We start from the raw sequence: 16,521 nt of genomic DNA on the forward strand, positions 1-16,521 counted from the left end.
AGTAAATTTTATACACTTGAGTGTCAATCTTTAGCACAAACTAAAAAAATACTACCTTCCTTACAAATTATTGGCCTTTTTAGAAAACCCAACTTTTTAAGATAAACATTATATATTATCTTGTCTCTTAATTAAAAAGATAAAAATTTCGAAAGTTACCATTAAACAAAATTCTCATAAAAAAGTTTATAGTTCAAAATGTTTGTGTTTGGTAGGTGTATAATAAGAAACTCAATTAATAAATAGCCTTTAATTTTAAAAATTTGACAAAATTTTGAGACATCTTAAAATAAAATATAGGAGCAACAATTTGAAGTGAACTAGAGTAATTAAAAAACAAATTTTATCTTCTAAAAAAAAAAAAAAAACAAATTTTATCATTTTTTTTTTGGATATAAGGAAGTGATGCCACCTTCTTATTATGTATATAATAAAATGCTTCCGTTTTGTCTCACTTCTAACCTACAAGGAATAAATATCTATAATCTAACTTTGTATCGCTCTGCTATCATCCTCATTTCCTCACTTTACCTATTCTTATTAAAAAATTAGTTATCTTTGACACATTCATTTAGTTTTGGGAAATTGTTGGAGTATTAATCAAAGAGAAATAGTATGTTTTTATTCTCTCTTTTCCTTTTTCTTTTTCTTTTTCTCTCTCTTTTTTTACGCTATATTTTAAATCTTGATTTGTAAGCTATTAAATATATAAAACACCAATGTTCCTATTTTGTATTTTGATTTTTATATTTAGCGCTCTATATAATATTGAATGATGTAAGATTTAATTTGAATGATGAAATGAATTTTGTTCTTTTATTCAAAATGGATGGAATCTAATCCATGTTATCTACCCTTAAATTACATGGTGTAGGCCCCGGAGTTCAAAAGATAATTAAATAATTCAACCGTGTACAATAAATTAGCAAGTTCACAGCACAACAAATTATATGAATTTTCACTTAATATTTTAAATCACACAAAAGAATAATTACATAGCACACGCAAAATTTAAAATAATTAAGTGTAAGTAGTCATTAATTAATTGGATATCAACACACGTCATTGCAGTTTCCGGTGTGCTGCCCTTTAAAAATACTTACATGAACATGAACCTAATCCTAATACACGTAATTCAATGTATTAGTTGACTAAATCACCAAAAAAGAAAGAAAGAAAGAAAGAAAGGGGTGTTGTAGAAGTGAGTTTACCTATGGTCTTTTTTTTGTGTATTTTTAATCCATGGTCTTAATCGTACAAATACAGCAAGTTTCGTGAAAAGTCTTCATTAAAAATACTTTTCTCTCTCCCACGTTGGAGTGCTTCCTCTCTCGAGTGCTTTCTTTTACTGTTCTCGAGTGTTCTTTCCTTTTCCTTGATAGGAACGATCTCTAAGGCCCTATTTCGGAACTTTTAGTTCTGATTAGGTGGCCTAAATTCTTTAAAAGGATCCAAATTTCACGGTAAGGATCAGAATCATGGAGAAAGAGCTGATAGATGTTTTGAAGAACATGCAGCTAACGAAAGAAGAAGAGTTGCAGATCTCAGTTTCGGAAGAAGGCAGAGCACAGGTAATAGAGGAGTGTTCTCAGAGTTTGATGGGGAAGCTGTTGACGGACAGAAAGCAAAACCTTCGTGCTCTGAAGAATACTCTAAGGACTGCTTGGAAGATTGGCCAGGATTTAAAGATTGTGGAAGTCGGAAGTGATATCCTTCAATTCAAGTTTGCCAATGAATATCAGCTAAGGTGGGTTGAAACAAACGGGCCATGGAACTTTGAAAATAACCTTCTATTGCTCAAAAGATGGGAGAGGGGAATGACGGCAAGTAATATTTCTTTTACCCACTCTCCTTTTTGGGTACAAATTTGGGGTTTGCCTTTTGATATGATGACAGAGAAGATAGGAAAGGAGATAGGCAGTAATTTGGGGATTTTTATGACAGTAGATACAAGATCATGGATGTCAGAGCAAGCCAAGTTCATGAGAGTGAAGGTGAATCTTCCGTTGGAAAAACCCCTAAGAAGATGTGGAAAGGTTGCTAGTCCAGAGGGGGAAAGTTTTTGCATCCAATTTCGGTATGAAAGGCTGTCGGTTTTCTGCTTCAGATGTGGAGTAATGGGGCATGATGAGCGACATTGCAAGAAAAGTGGCCAACAAAATCAAGCTCTGCAATATGGTGAATGGTTAAGGGCTCAAGGTGGAGGAAAAGCAAAATCGGCAAAAGAAGAACAAAGAAGGAGTCCTCTAAACCAGCAAGTTGATGACACGGCAATGCAAGAAAGGATGCAGTTTGGGGCGGAAGACGGGGGCTACTCCTATTCCCGTGGCGGTGCACAATCCGGGGATAACCTTGGAAATGCAAAAAGAGGAAGTACTGTTTCAATGACGTCAGAGGAAGGTGAGCACGCCACGCAAGAGGTATGTCAATTTCAATTTCAAATTCAAAATAGTAGACATGATGAGACAGAAGCAAGGAAAAAAAAGGAATATATCCACGGTGAAAAGGGTAAAGAAAATAACCAAAATATGGGGCCGGCCCAAACCTTTATGTCAACAGTAGGATGTGAAAATAGGGTAAGTGGGATAACCCACATGGGCCGGGTAGAAGGAAAAAATATAGAGTTTCAGGAAGTTAATAGCCCAGTTAAAATGGATATTGGGCTTAGTCTAGAAAAGGAAAATAGTGATGTGGAAAATAAAACACAGAAAAAAAAGGGCAAACTGAAGAAGCTAGCCCGTGGTCAGAACAAAGAGTTTGAATTGGGAAGGGATGCAGCTAGTAATATAATAGGAGTAAAGAGAACTCTCTGGGCAGATGAGGAAATGGTTGATGGAGGAAGGCAGAAAAAGTTGTGTGGTAGTAACACAATCCCACTTGAGCTATCGGCGGTGTCTGCAGAGCAGCACCGCCGGGAGCCATGAATACCTTAAGCTGGAACTGCCGGGGGCTGGGGAACCCTCGGTCAGTTCGAGCGTTGCACGATATGGTGCAACGATGGTGCCCCAAGTTGGTATTCTTGATGGAGACAAAAGCTGGAATAAGTAGGATGAGGAGAATAATGGTGAAGACTGGCTTATTAAATGGAGTAATTGTTCCTAGCAAAGGAAGAAGTGGTGGAATAGCCATGTTATGGGAAAGGGAACTATCTGTGGAGTTAAAAAGTTATACTAGGTATCATATAGATGCAGTAGTGACTGATCCTACATCTGGCTTCAATTGGAGAATCACAGGGTTCTATGGAAATCCGGATACAAATCGAAGGAAGGAGTCTTGGGAGTTACTACATTTTCTAAATGCTCAATTTCAGATACCATGGGTTTGTTTGGGGGATTTTAACGAAATTTTATCAAATTTTGAGAAATGGGGAGGTCCAAAGAGACCCCAACAGCAGATGGAGGGTTTTAGAAGAGCAGTAAATGATTGTGGTTTTATGGACCTTGGATATGAGGGCCCAGAGTTTACTTGGTGTAACCAAAGGTCAGCTGGGGAAAGAATTCGACTAAGACTTGATAGGGTGCTGGCTACAACAGATTGGAAAGATCATTACAAAGATACTAGGGTCCTCCATGTAGTGGATTCAACCTCAGATCACTGTGCTCTGGTTTTAACTAACCAAAGAAATATCCAAGGAAGGGGAAAGAGAAGATTCCAATTTGAGGCAGCATGGGTTAGACACGATAAATGCAAGGAGATAATTCAAGATGCCTGGAAGTTTCATTCAGGTTTTCAAACAGCAAGTGATTTTGCTGAGGGTCTGAGAATGTGTGCTGGGGGCTTAACAAGATGGAACAATTCAGACCTTAGGCATGATGCTAGAATGATAAAAGAGAAGAGAAAGAAATTGCAAGATCTAATCCAGACTGACAGGGATGGAAGTAGGGGAGAAGAAATTAATGCAATAAGGAAGGAAATAAATGAAATGTTAGATGATGAAGAAGTCAAGTGGAATCAAAGATCCAGAATCCAATGGCTGACCCTTGGTGATAGAAACACAAAATATTTCCACTACAAAGCATCTCAGAGAAGGAAGAAGAATGAAATCAGGGGCTTGTTGAATGGAGAAGGGAATTGGTGCGAAGAGAAAACAGACATAGCAAATATTGCTGTGAGTTACTTCAAAGAGCTGTACTCTACTTCATTCCCAACCAGAGCAATGGAAGTAGCAGATTTGATACCGAGAAGAGTGACCAGGGAGATGAATGAAGACTTAACTAAAGAATTCTAGAAGGAGGAGGTTCTTCAAGCTATCCGACAAATGCACCCAACAAAAGCACCGGGCCCGGACGGTATGTCTGCTATCTTTTATCAAAAGTATTGGGATATAATTGGGGATGATGTGATAAAAACTACTCTTAATATTCTTAACTTCAATGCCCCTATAGCTGAGCTTAACAAGACAAATATAGCTCTTATTCCTAAAATAAAAAATCCAACAAAGATAAGTGAATTCCGACCGATAAGCCTTTGTAATGTTTCATATAAAATTGTGTCAAAGATTCTTGCAAATAGGCTGAAACCATTTCTCCCCTCAATCATCTCTGAAAGCCAAAGTGCTTTTGTCCCTGGTAGACTCATTACTGACAATGTCTTGGTTGCTTTTGAAATAATGCATTATCTAAAGAAAAGAAAGGATGGGAAAGAGGGGTATATGGCTATTAAATTAGATATGAGTAAAGCCTATGACAGAGTGGAATGGTGCTTTCTTGAAAAAATTATGTCAAAAATGGGCTTTGATAATAAATGGATTAATTTGATTATGAGCTGTATAAACTCTGTTTCCTATTCTATTCTCATAAATGGTGAGGCTCATGGCTGTATTACCCCTACAAGGGGGCTACGCCAGGGTGATCCCTTAACTCCCTACATGTTTTTGTTATGTACAAAAGGACTAACGGCTTTGATTGTGGAGGCAGAAAAGAGAAGGCAGATCTCTGGTATCTCTATATGTAGGGGCAGCCCAAAAATTACCCATCTCTTATTTGCCGATGATAGTGTGGTCTATTGCAAGGCATCGGAGCAAGAAAGCAGAGAGCTATGCACAATTCTGCATAAATACGAGGAAGCAGCAGGCCAAAAAGTAAATACAGAAAAGTCATTGGTTTTTTTTAGTAAAAATACTAAGGAAGAAACAAGAGAAAGGGTGAAGAATGTGCTGGGTTCAATGCAGAATGTACAGCCAGAGAAGTATTTGGGCCTACCTTCGATGATTGGGAGATCAAAGAAACAAATATTCAATGAAGTCAGGGAGAGAGTGGGGAAAAAGATGATCGGTTGGAAGGAGAAATTGCTATCGATTGGAGGAAGAGAAATCCTTATTAAAGCGGTTGCTCAGGCTGTCCCCACGTACACAATGTGGTGTTTTTTACTTCCCAAAGGGCTTTGTGAAGACATTGAGGGGATGATGAGGAACTTTTGGTGGGGGCAGAAGAATCAAGAATCAAAAATGGCGTGGGTTAGCTAGTCAAGAATGTGTAATTCAAAGTCAGAAGGGGGAATGGGGTTCCGGGATCTTTATGCATTCAATTTGGCTATGTTGGCAAAGCAGGGATGAAGGATGTTGGAAAATCCCACATCGCTTATGGCGCGCATGTATAAAGCAAGGTATTTTCCCAATGGGGATGTTTTAAATGCAAGCATAGGCAACAACCCATCTTATGCTTGGAGAAGCATTCATAAGAGCATAGAGATTCTACAAAAAGGAACAAGATGGAGAGTAGGAAATGGGAAGACAATCCATATATGGGATGATAGGTGGTTACCAACCCCAACGACTTATAAAGTCATTTCCCCAAGGAAAGATTTTGGAGATTTCCCCATGGTATCGGCCTTGATTGATCAAGATACTAGAAGATGGAGAAAAGACATTCTTGATAGAGTCTTTCTTGGTTTTGAAGTGGAGAAAATCCTAAGCATCCCAATCCCTCACTGCCCACAGGAGGATCAACTAATATGGGTGGGAAATAAAAAAGGAATTTTCACGGTGAAAAGTGCTTATTTTTTGGCTAAGGAAGTTGTAGAAAAGCATGAAAGAGGTGAATCCTCAGTGGGAGATGTATGTGGCCCACTTTGGAAAAAGATGTGGCACTTAAACATTCCGGCCAAAGTGAGAGTTTTTGCTTGGAGACTTTGCATGAAGGCCATCCCATCTATGTTAAATATGAGTAATAGAGGAATTCAAGTGGATCCTACCTGCCCTGTTTGTTGTGGGGAACCTGAGTCAACTGAGCATGCAATCATCTACTGTGAAGCTGCTAAAAGAGTGTGGAGCAAATGGGAAGAATGCCCAATCTGTTTGAATGATGCCAAAATGGAGATTGTGGACTTGGCCTTATGTTTGCTAGAAAAGGGAACACAGAGGGATTTGGAGATCTTTTTTGGTGTTGCTTGGATGATTTGGTATAATAGGAACCAAATTGTTCATGAAGGAAATGGTGTGTTTGAGGATCACATTTGGGAGACAGCAATCCAAATGATAAAGGAGTCAAAAGGAAAAAAGGGCTGGGAGTTAAATAGTCCTCAGAGAAGTGAGAAAGAATGGACTCCTCCTCCTGTGGGTTTCTTCAAAATAAATGTAGATGGGGCTGTTCCCTCTGTTGATGGCCATTCTGGAGTGGGTGTGGTAATTAGAGATTGGGAAAGAAAGGTGGTAGCAGCAAAAAGCCTTCCTCTATCGGGTCGAACAGCTGTGGAGGAAACAGAAGCAATAGCTATGGAACAAGGAATGATCTTAGCTAAAAACATGGGGTTGGAAAGAACCATTTTTGAAGGGGACTCATTGCAGACAATTCAAGCTATTGAGGGTAAGGAAGTAAGAAGTGTGATTGGCCACATTGTGAAAAGCTGTCTGCAATTTGTTCCAAGCTTCCAGGAGGCAAGAATCAGACATATTAGTAGGGAGGGCAACAAAATAGCCCACGAGCTTGCACAGCTTGCAAAACTTTCTGCTGAGGAACAGGTCTGGATTTCAAATTTACCGGTCTGGATTGAAGAAATGGCAAGAGCTGAAGGAATGGTGTAATGTTTGCCTGTGTACCGTGGTCTATGTTGTTGCTTTTTCTTTGTTTTTTGTTATGCTCTGTTTCTATGTAGCCTGCGCTCTGTTTTCTTCAGTGTATAATCCTATTTACTTATGAATGAAAGTATTCAGTTTGGTCTCAAAAAAAAAAAAAATACAGCAAGTTTCAGTTTGGTTTCAAAAATAAATAAAAAAAATAAAAAAATACAGCAAGTTTGATTACAGAAAGATAGAGCTTATCCTATCAAAAGAAGCTGGCGTGTCATGTGGCGGTGGTCACAGAACTCACTGTTTAATATAGAATAAGAATAGTAGTTTGAGAAAGTAGAGGCATAAAGAAAAAGTGGCCGAAATAATAAATTAAAAAAAAAAAAGTGTAAGTAATCCCATGGGTTAAACTGTTAAAGGTTGGTGACATGTTAAACTGTTAGAGCATTAGCATTGGAGAATGCTAATACCAAATCTAAGAGAAATTTGAAATTTTAAGCTCCAAAACCATTTGCATTGGAGAATGCTAAACAGCAGAATTGCAAATTTTTTTGCAATACTGCTACAGTGCAATTCTAAACATAGAATTGCACTGTAGCAAGTATTGTAAAAAAATAATAATATTTTATCTGACTCTCTCTCCTCTGTCTCTCATCTCTCGTCTCTCTCTCATCTCTGTCTCTCCATCGCTGAACCAAAAACCAACACCACGGTGAAACAGCCACCCAGCACCATATCACGCCAACCCAAAAATCGAAACAGCCACCCACAACCCAGCACCACAGAGCACAGCCAACGATCCACGACCACCCGCAACCCATATCACGAATTCACAACCCAGCACAGCCAACGATCCACGAGCACCCCACCCGCAACCCATATCACGAATTCGCAACCCAGCACAACCAACGATCTACTAGCACCTGCAACCCGCAACCCATATCACGAATTCGCAACCCAGCATAGCCAACGATCCACGAGCACCCCACCCGCAACCCGCAACCCATATCACGAATTCGCAACCCAACACAGCCAACGATCCACGAGCACCTGCAACCCGCAACCCATATCACGAATTCGCAACCCAGCACAACCAACAATCCACGACTACAGAGCACAGCCACCCGCAACCCAGCACCATAGAGCACAACCACCCATAACCCATATCACGAATTCGCGATCCACGACCCACGATCCACAACCGGAGTAGTGCGAGTACGAGCCACGATCCACGACCCATGACGTTTTGGGTTTTATTGAAGCCGAGTTGTGAAATTCAGGATTTTTTGTTTGTGGGTTTTGTTGATTGATACGTTTTTGGTTGATCTATGAAGTTTTGGGTGTTTGAGTTGATGGTTATTTTTGGACTATTTCACCACCTCTCCAGAAAGGAAGCCTCTGGCGGAAGTTACAGAGGGAAGAGAGCTTTTTTTTTTTTTTTTTGGAGAAACAGAGGGAAGAGAGCTGAAAATGAGAGAGCAGAGAGAGATGGGAGAGAAGATATAATTTTGATATATATTATTTTATTTTATAAATATATTATTTTAATGAGTAAAAGAGGAAAATAGAAGTTTGGGATGTGGAGGTATTGTAAAATAAGATGGTATAATGATAAAGTGAGTTTTTAGAATGGTAAAATAGAATAGCATTAGCATTTTCCAATGCTAATGCTCTTAAACTGTGATTGGTATCAATAAAATGACATTTATATAAAAAATATGTTGTTTCAATTCTAATTTTTTAGGTTAAAATTTGTAAAATTTATTGTGTCCTTTAAATTTCTCTTATCATTATATAGTACTGTTGCAGTTGGAATGTTCAGAATATTCACAATGGCAATGTTCATGGCTTTCAATAAAGTTAAAAGCTACTGTTATTTTTGAATAGACTCAACAGGAGTCCAAGTGTTCAACTAAGCATGCTTCTACTTTTTCTTTTTTTCTTTTTTAATGGGAAGCATGCTTCTACTCGTTCATCAGATTTTGTAAACAATTAGGTTAAACAAATATATAAAATTTCAACAATAAATTTCTGATTTCTATACTCTTATATGTGCATACCCTTTCCAAATTTTTAAATGAATATATCTTATTAGAAGATTAAAAGTTTCAAATACAATTTTATTAGTTGTTTATTTTATTTTTCCCGAATATATGCAAGGGAATTTATTTTCCAATCTTACACAGATGCAGTGAGCAATTGAATACCATTTTTTTTTTTAAGGCCAACAAAACTGATTGAAACTAGCCTCAGCACAAGTATAATCTTGTTTGACATGTCTAATAATAGTTTACATTTGGAAAGACAACAAAATGAATTATAGGGTAACCTAAGAATCTTGTAGTTTAACAAATTGGTATCTTCTAGTGTTTCTAATGGAGACATAATGGTTTTAATCTCACCCTCTCCCATTATAACTATTGATTTTAAAAGAAGAAGAAGAAGAACAAGAAGAAGAAATATAGTTGTATGGTGGTCGGCCCACCACCAACAGGCCCATGGGCCATAGGGATGGCGCAACTCCCATAGTAAGCCCAACCAATATTGCTCGGGGAGCAGATTCCCGATTAAAGGCTTCTCGGAGTCCAACTATGTTCGGAGTTCAGTCCATGAAATACCTCAATAATGCCTTTAAAAATACTGCCACCGAGCAACACTTGATGTCTATTGAGAGTCCTAAAGCCCGAAACCCCCATTTCCAAGATGGGACCCATATACATCAGGAATAATCCTGAAGGGCCTCACCCACACGAGAAATGTTAAAGGCAATCATTGTTGACCCACTTGAGGAAGACTATAAATATGAGAAACGTAGGAGAGAAAGGGGTTAGACATTGGATAATAGAGAACTAGTGAATAGAGAGAGAGCGAGTGAGGAAACACCAAATCAAAAGCGTTCGGTTAGCCTGATTAATAGTCCTTGTGGGCCTTAATCTTTATCCTGAGGAACTTCCCATTGTAAGATACCCATAAACCCACGATAATAAGTAAATTGTGAGCCTAATCACATAGTTGGCCTATTAACCGAGAAACAGGCGCGCACAATAGTATAAAAGAAGGTAATTCTAGTTAGTTCAATTCATAAAATCTTGGAATGTTTTGTTGAATATAATTGCAAGAATATGTTAAAGACATATGTATAAACCCACCTCTATAGCGATGCGATACACCAAAAAAAAAAAAAAAAAAAACTTGTGTATGTAGGCCTTGAGAGCTAAATCACATTAAAAATGTTGCTTAGTTTCTCTATTTGTTTATACTTTTATTACATGGTATTAGAGTGAAATCAATCTAGTTGAAATCCTCCTCAAGACAAAGCAAGGTTTTGGCTCTATTTGAATTTGATAGGGCTTGTTGCGATTTGCTTAGGGGGAGTACTATTGGTGATTTCTCACTCTCCCTTGCCTTTGAAATTTGAATGATAGGATCTATGCTTTAGGTGTCAATTTGGGCTACAAACCATAGGTAAGTACGAAGTTATGCATTATCCAACGATGTGCCCATAGTTCATGAGTAATCAATGATGCACAATTTTAAGATGTGCCCTTCTATTATTTACACACACACACACACAAATGTGAACGAACATCTTTGAGCAAAACTATGGGTTGAATGCTCCCTTCTTTAAGGTGTTTATGCTTCATTTATTTCAATGAAGATAGTTTTCTTGCTTTTTTTTTTTTTTTTTTTGTATTTGGTAGTATTAGGAAAAACAGTTCTATATTTTTACTTTCCTTATTGAACTTGACATGAGATAGAGGTATCTCTTACTAAATTTTTTTGAAAACAATTTTATTTTACACGAAACTAAATAAGGGAAGTTAAGACATAGTTTTCCAACTCAATGTTAATGTCAAAACAAAAAAATCTTACCAACATAAAAGTATATGTTTTCAACATCTGAGCTATAGAATAATATAGCAAGACATTTTATTCAAGCTAATCTTTTAAGATTCATGAAATTTTCATAGGATTTATAAATATTATGATTTTTAGCTATGAATAAACTCACAAGAATCTAAATACGAATGGTATTTGAATTCTCACCAAATCTTCATTTTCATAAAATCTCAGATTCTTTTTTTATAAGGTTGGTATCCACATTCACCTTTCATGTATTTGGGAGATTGAAAATTTTTGCTTTTAAATTACTGCAAATAGAGAAACACATTATTACAATGCACAATGTCCAAAGAGAAGATGACTTTAAAAAAATAATTTTTATTGAGTAAAGTTTTTGGGCCCTCCGATCTCACCTTTAACTCTTGAACTTATAAGAGGAAGAGGTTTTAGATTTTTTTTTTTTTTTTTTTTACTTGACTTGAGCTTATACATCATTGGCAATAATTTTTTTTTTTTTTTAAAGAAAGTTTTAACCTATTTCGTCCGCTCCTGATAATAACTTTTTGTCATCAGACCAAGACACTTAATATTGTATTTATAAACCTCAGATATTTTGGGAGGAAAAAATAATTATTAGCAATAAACCAAAGATGGGGTTTCATATTCTCAAAATTCTAATTACATTACTAATCAAAACAAAGTAAACATAATAACATTCCCGAGCATTCAAACTCCCATGCATATTATCCTAAAATAAAATCGGAAGCCGTTAGCCAAAAAAAAGAAAAAAAAGAATCGGAAGCCCAGGCATTATATATGAAAGGGAAAACCCCGGCCCAATTTTGTCAACGTCCTGGACAGGTTTCTATACGCTGATGGACTAAATCATACGCTTCTAATGTTCAAAACATATTCGACATTCCTGGTATGGCCCAAAAGGCAACCTTCAATCTGGTACTGAGGTTACCACAATTTATCAGAGTTGAGTCCCTTGAATGTCCCAATAGCCATTGGATCCCATTGAATGGTATGCATCTCTATCCATTGACAAGTACCATCCAATAGCTATTCAAATTAAATCATTTCTGGCACCCAATATTAGCTCACACCATGCATGATTTGAATATTCTTTATTTCAAGAAAAAAAAAAAAAAAACTACTATTGTTTCTATTCATCACAATCCACACCCATTTTCTAAAACCACGAAAATCTGAATTTAAGGCTCCGTTTGTTTTGGCTGAAAATGAAATTCGGAAATCATTTTTCGGAAAATAACGTGTTTGGTTGGTATGGTAAATTCGGTCAAACTGAAAATATTTTCAGTTTGACCGAAAATTAAGCCAAAAACGACGGAAATCATTTTCAGCCCATATTTTCACTTCAAACGTTTTCCTCCTCTCTCTCACACGCACTCCTCTCTCACACACGCACTGCCTCTCTCAAAGCTTGACTGCTCCGACCCACACACCGAGCCAAACGGAATGATCCACACCAACGCACCACGATCATGATCGCGATCGCGTCGATCGGCGTCGATCGCGATCTCACCGATCTCGCGCGAAGCGTCGATCACGATCGAGATCGGCGAGATTGCGATCGCGATCTCACGATCGAGATCGGCGAGATTGCGATCGCGATCTCGCCGATCGAGATTGCGCCGATTGCGATCGCGATCGCGATCTCGCTGATTGAGATTGCGCCGATCGCGATCGCGATCGTGATCTCACCGAGAAAATGTGATATTTTCTGGGTTTTATTTGTGTTTTTAGGAATGAATGACATTATGTGTTTGTTTGGTAACTGAGAAAATGTGAGCAACAAGTAGAAAATGTGTTTTCTATGGTATTTTCAAGAACACAACCAAACATCAGAAAATATTTTCCGAAAATTTTTTTGAAATGCAATCAAACACATGAAAACATTTTCCTTTCCGGAAAATAACATTTCCGGAAAATAAGTATTTTCCGGAAAATCATTTACATGAAACAAACACAGCCTAAGGTAAGCTAAATCAGTCATTTTGCTTAAAACTCACATTGTAGTTCAGACGCAATAAATTAATAGTATAAAGTATAAACCAACATATTTTTGTTTCACAAAAGAAACTCATCTATAAGCCTCATCTAGTGCTAAACAGACATAAACATTAATCAGGCAGCTCAAACTCGGTTGTACCCCACGGATTTGCTGAAGAGCTGCCGTATATAGATAACTTGCAGACCACTTGCAATAGCCAGCAAAAGATACTCTCCAACAGTGTAGAATATAACACGATTTCGGGTGCTCTCGTTTGCTGCAGCAGAAACACAGTGGTAAGTAATTGGTAAGAAGTTGTCATTTTGCCCAACATAAAATCTTGAAAATGATCTTGTGAATCGATGGAATATAGGAATAGATATATTCAGAAGCAGCAAACAACAAACAAGAAGCACATTAAAGATGTCTAGGACCAACTAAATAATGAGTTAGTGATTCATCTTTGACATTTTAGACAGGTACAATGAACAAGCAACAAGGTTAGGATATTGTAGCATTGCCACTTCCCACATGGAAAAGGCTCTTTGCTTAATGGTTTACTACCAGACGCCCTATCAAGCTCCTCAAAGAGTTTCTACCACCATAATATACAATCACCCATCTAGGTTTTCTTGATAGATATGAGGAATAAGGAAAGAAATAAAGAAAATATTGCATTCCTTAAGAGATGTAATTCTGTTGCCCTTGTATGGATTGTGGAATGACCATAGTTTGTAGAAAGATTATGCCCACCAACAGCATCTAAATTATTCAGCTAAAATCATCTTTCTTAAGAACTTTGTTTGAAAAGTGGTGTTTTGGGTCAAATTGAGATACATTCCATCATAGATTTCCCTGATTCTCTTTCATTTAGATGTAATTATCTCTTTTTGTATCTCTTCAAGACTACTTTGTATACCCATGTGTATGTGAGGCAGTTCTTTTTTCAACAAAATATCATTACTTTTATATATATATATATATATATATACATATATGGATTTAACAAACAATTTTAAGGCTTACAAGTGAATTAACAGTAAATTACGGTAGAGGGCATGCATCATGCATTTTTTGATACAACGAGGAAATGAATCTATCCATGTTATTAACAGCTTTATGTTACTGATGCTAAAAACATCATGTTATGCATATTTACTGAACATTTCCCTGAACTTGCACACAAAAATGAGAGTTTATATTTTCCCTGCAGTAATCACAAAAGCAAATACATGGCTGTCTAGTGTCAGACACAAAAAAGACAAAAGGGGTGCAACCATAGCAGATGGGAAATAAATTCTGTCCATGAATTAGGCATATATCTAGAATTGCTTGTAAAACACCACGAAAGGACATGATTATTTCAAACCATGATCATCAGTTAAATTAATAGAAAAGAGAACTACTTACTATGACGATGCCGAGTATCACGTGCTTTTAAGTACTTCTGCTCTGCTGTAACAGACTCCAATGCCTCTCTCAGCTCAGCAATTTTAACATTTACTGGGTCCAAATGTTCTGAAAAAGCCACTGGGTAATGTTAAAAGGTAGGGCAAAACAAAAGCGGGCGTATCAGCCTCAAACATGTTGTTTGGGCAAATAGCGCTTCATTAAAATAATCGGTAAATTTTATTTCTTATAAAATTTCATATTTGAATATATATAGATGATGGTAGACTATCAGAATCATCTAATAACAACAAATTGTCAGAGATTTTAACAAACCATCTTTGGCAAGGTCATGCTCATTGGGAATATGACCGACATGAATGTAGAAAGAAACAGTCTCTGGTGTTGAGTAAGGATTATGAAAACAGAATTTGTACATTCCGCTTCGTGGGGCCTTGAAGTCAAACTTGTCCCCAGAAACACCCTTTAAACTTTGCACCACGTTACCTGCGGGAGATGTCACCTGCACAAACACCACAATTAGGATGTATTATTCATAAATGACTAATTTGAGACTAAATATAAAAACTCCTTCAACTACCAATGTCCCTTTGGCCTATTGGCATTTCCACCACCATGGTGGGTATACTTCCAGTGTTTGATCCCCCCCCATCTTCACTTAGCAAACACAAACATGCACACACACACACACACACAAAGAACTCTTTCAACTTTTCCTCCTTTTTTATTTTATTATTAAGTTATTTATAAGTGGGCAGAACATCATTCAAACTTCTTAGGCATTGTTTGATAGAGAGGATAGAAAAGTGAGAGGAAAGAAGATGTAAGGAGGATGGGAAAAAAAAAGGGAAAGAAGAGAAAATACCAAACAAGAGAAAATAATCATTTCTTCTTATTTCCTTCCTTTCACTTTTCTACTCTACCAAACAAGAGAAAATACCAATCCATCTTCTATTTTGTCTCCATCCTTTTCTGTCCTCACTTTTTTTGTCCTACCCAATGCACCTTACAAGAGGGATTATCGGCCAAATCTTTTGCATCATTAAAAATTCACTAGAACTTTATTTCTCAAGTCACTACGAGAGTTTATGATTCAACACCAAGTAGTCAAATTAATCATTAGAAGACATCCAAACACATCTAATTAAAGATATCAGTGTTAATCTTGGATTTGGGGACAATAGAAGCAAATCAAATCCTCAACAGTCTAGTCAGGGTTGACCTAGTGTATTATTTTCTGCTGTTCTATTCTATTCAAAGTCATACACTATATTATATGCCCTAACTAGCCCTTGCCCGCTTCTGAATGCAGCTGGGGTTTGATGCAATGCATCGCTAGTAGGGGAAACCCTGTGTATTTGTATTGGATCCATTGATTATATAGTGACGACCATAGCAGCAAATACGATATCAACAATATTGTGTCTAAAGCAAACCTTAGAATCATAAACTCACAATACAGATTGAAACGCATACAAAACACTACAACTACAAGTTGTAGTTTTGTTATGGATAGAATCGAAAAACATAAAACCCTTTCTTCTATTTCTAACAAAGCTATAAATTTGTTGATGCAAAAGATAACATAGCACTCAAATCCTTGAATTGCAAAACACATCCCTCACATAAAAGTAGCATCAATTCCCAAATTACACGCTTAGAACAAATCTATGCAACAACTGAAATCAAAAAGCAAAAAAATAAAGTTACAAAATTTCTTTATTTGGTGATTTCCTAAACTGAATTTGAGCTTAGATTTGTATTGTTCCCGACAAGAAATCATAATAAATCTAGGGCAACCAATCAAAATGAAAAAAAAAAAAATTGAATCTTTATTTAAAAAATCAAAAGTGAATTGAGGCTAAAAAGAAAAGATTAGCGTAGGAAGAGAATAGATTAGCGTACGGTGAAATCGATGCCGGGGTGATCGGAGCTCCAGAAGATGTCATGGTCAACCACCACGAAATTTCCTGAAACGGTGTCGCCTTCGTAGAGAACGTACTCGTACACGCACTCGACCTCGTTCACCGTCACCGATAAAGAGGATATTTTTCCAGTCAAGCTCAATAGTACCATTACCATCACCATCCACGTCTTCTTCTCAGACCTTACCTCCATTTTCCTGATTCTCCTTCCTTCAATTTTGTGGGTGGGTTTCAATTCTCACTTTTTATTTCTTCTCAGATTTCAAGGACGAGAAGGAGACACATTCTTAAAGAGTGCGTTTCGGTTTCGGTTTCGGAGA

General features: G+C 37.1%; 2 protein-coding genes across 2 annotated transcripts; one reads left to right on the plus strand and one right to left on the minus strand.

Moving 5' to 3' along the window:
- Nucleotides 1–1,478: 1,478 nt before the first annotated feature.
- On the plus strand, nucleotides 1,479–2,924 carry LOC115994587. Its single transcript, XM_031118788.1, has one exon. It carries the CDS (start codon nucleotides 1,479–1,481, stop codon nucleotides 2,922–2,924), a length of 1,446 nt encoding a protein of 481 aa, XP_030974648.1.
- A 9,923-nt stretch (nucleotides 2,925–12,847) lies between these two features.
- On the minus strand, nucleotides 12,848–16,482 carry LOC115993578 (transmembrane emp24 domain-containing protein p24beta3). Its single transcript, XM_031117515.1, has 4 exons — nucleotides 16,182–16,482; nucleotides 14,592–14,778; nucleotides 14,277–14,384; nucleotides 12,848–13,143 (listed from the first exon to the last, which is right to left on the minus strand). The coding sequence occupies exons 1-4, from the start codon at nucleotides 16,392–16,394 to the stop codon at nucleotides 13,010–13,012; spliced, it is 642 nt and encodes a 213-aa protein (XP_030973375.1). The 5' UTR covers nucleotides 16,395–16,482; the 3' UTR covers nucleotides 12,848–13,009.
- Between the last annotated feature and the right edge of the window lie 39 nt (nucleotides 16,483–16,521).

Source organism: Quercus lobata, chromosome 6 (genome assembly GCF_001633185.2).
Source record: "Quercus lobata isolate SW786 chromosome 6, ValleyOak3.0 Primary Assembly, whole genome shotgun sequence".
Lineage (NCBI taxonomy): Eukaryota > Viridiplantae > Streptophyta > Magnoliopsida > Fagales > Fagaceae > Quercus > Quercus lobata.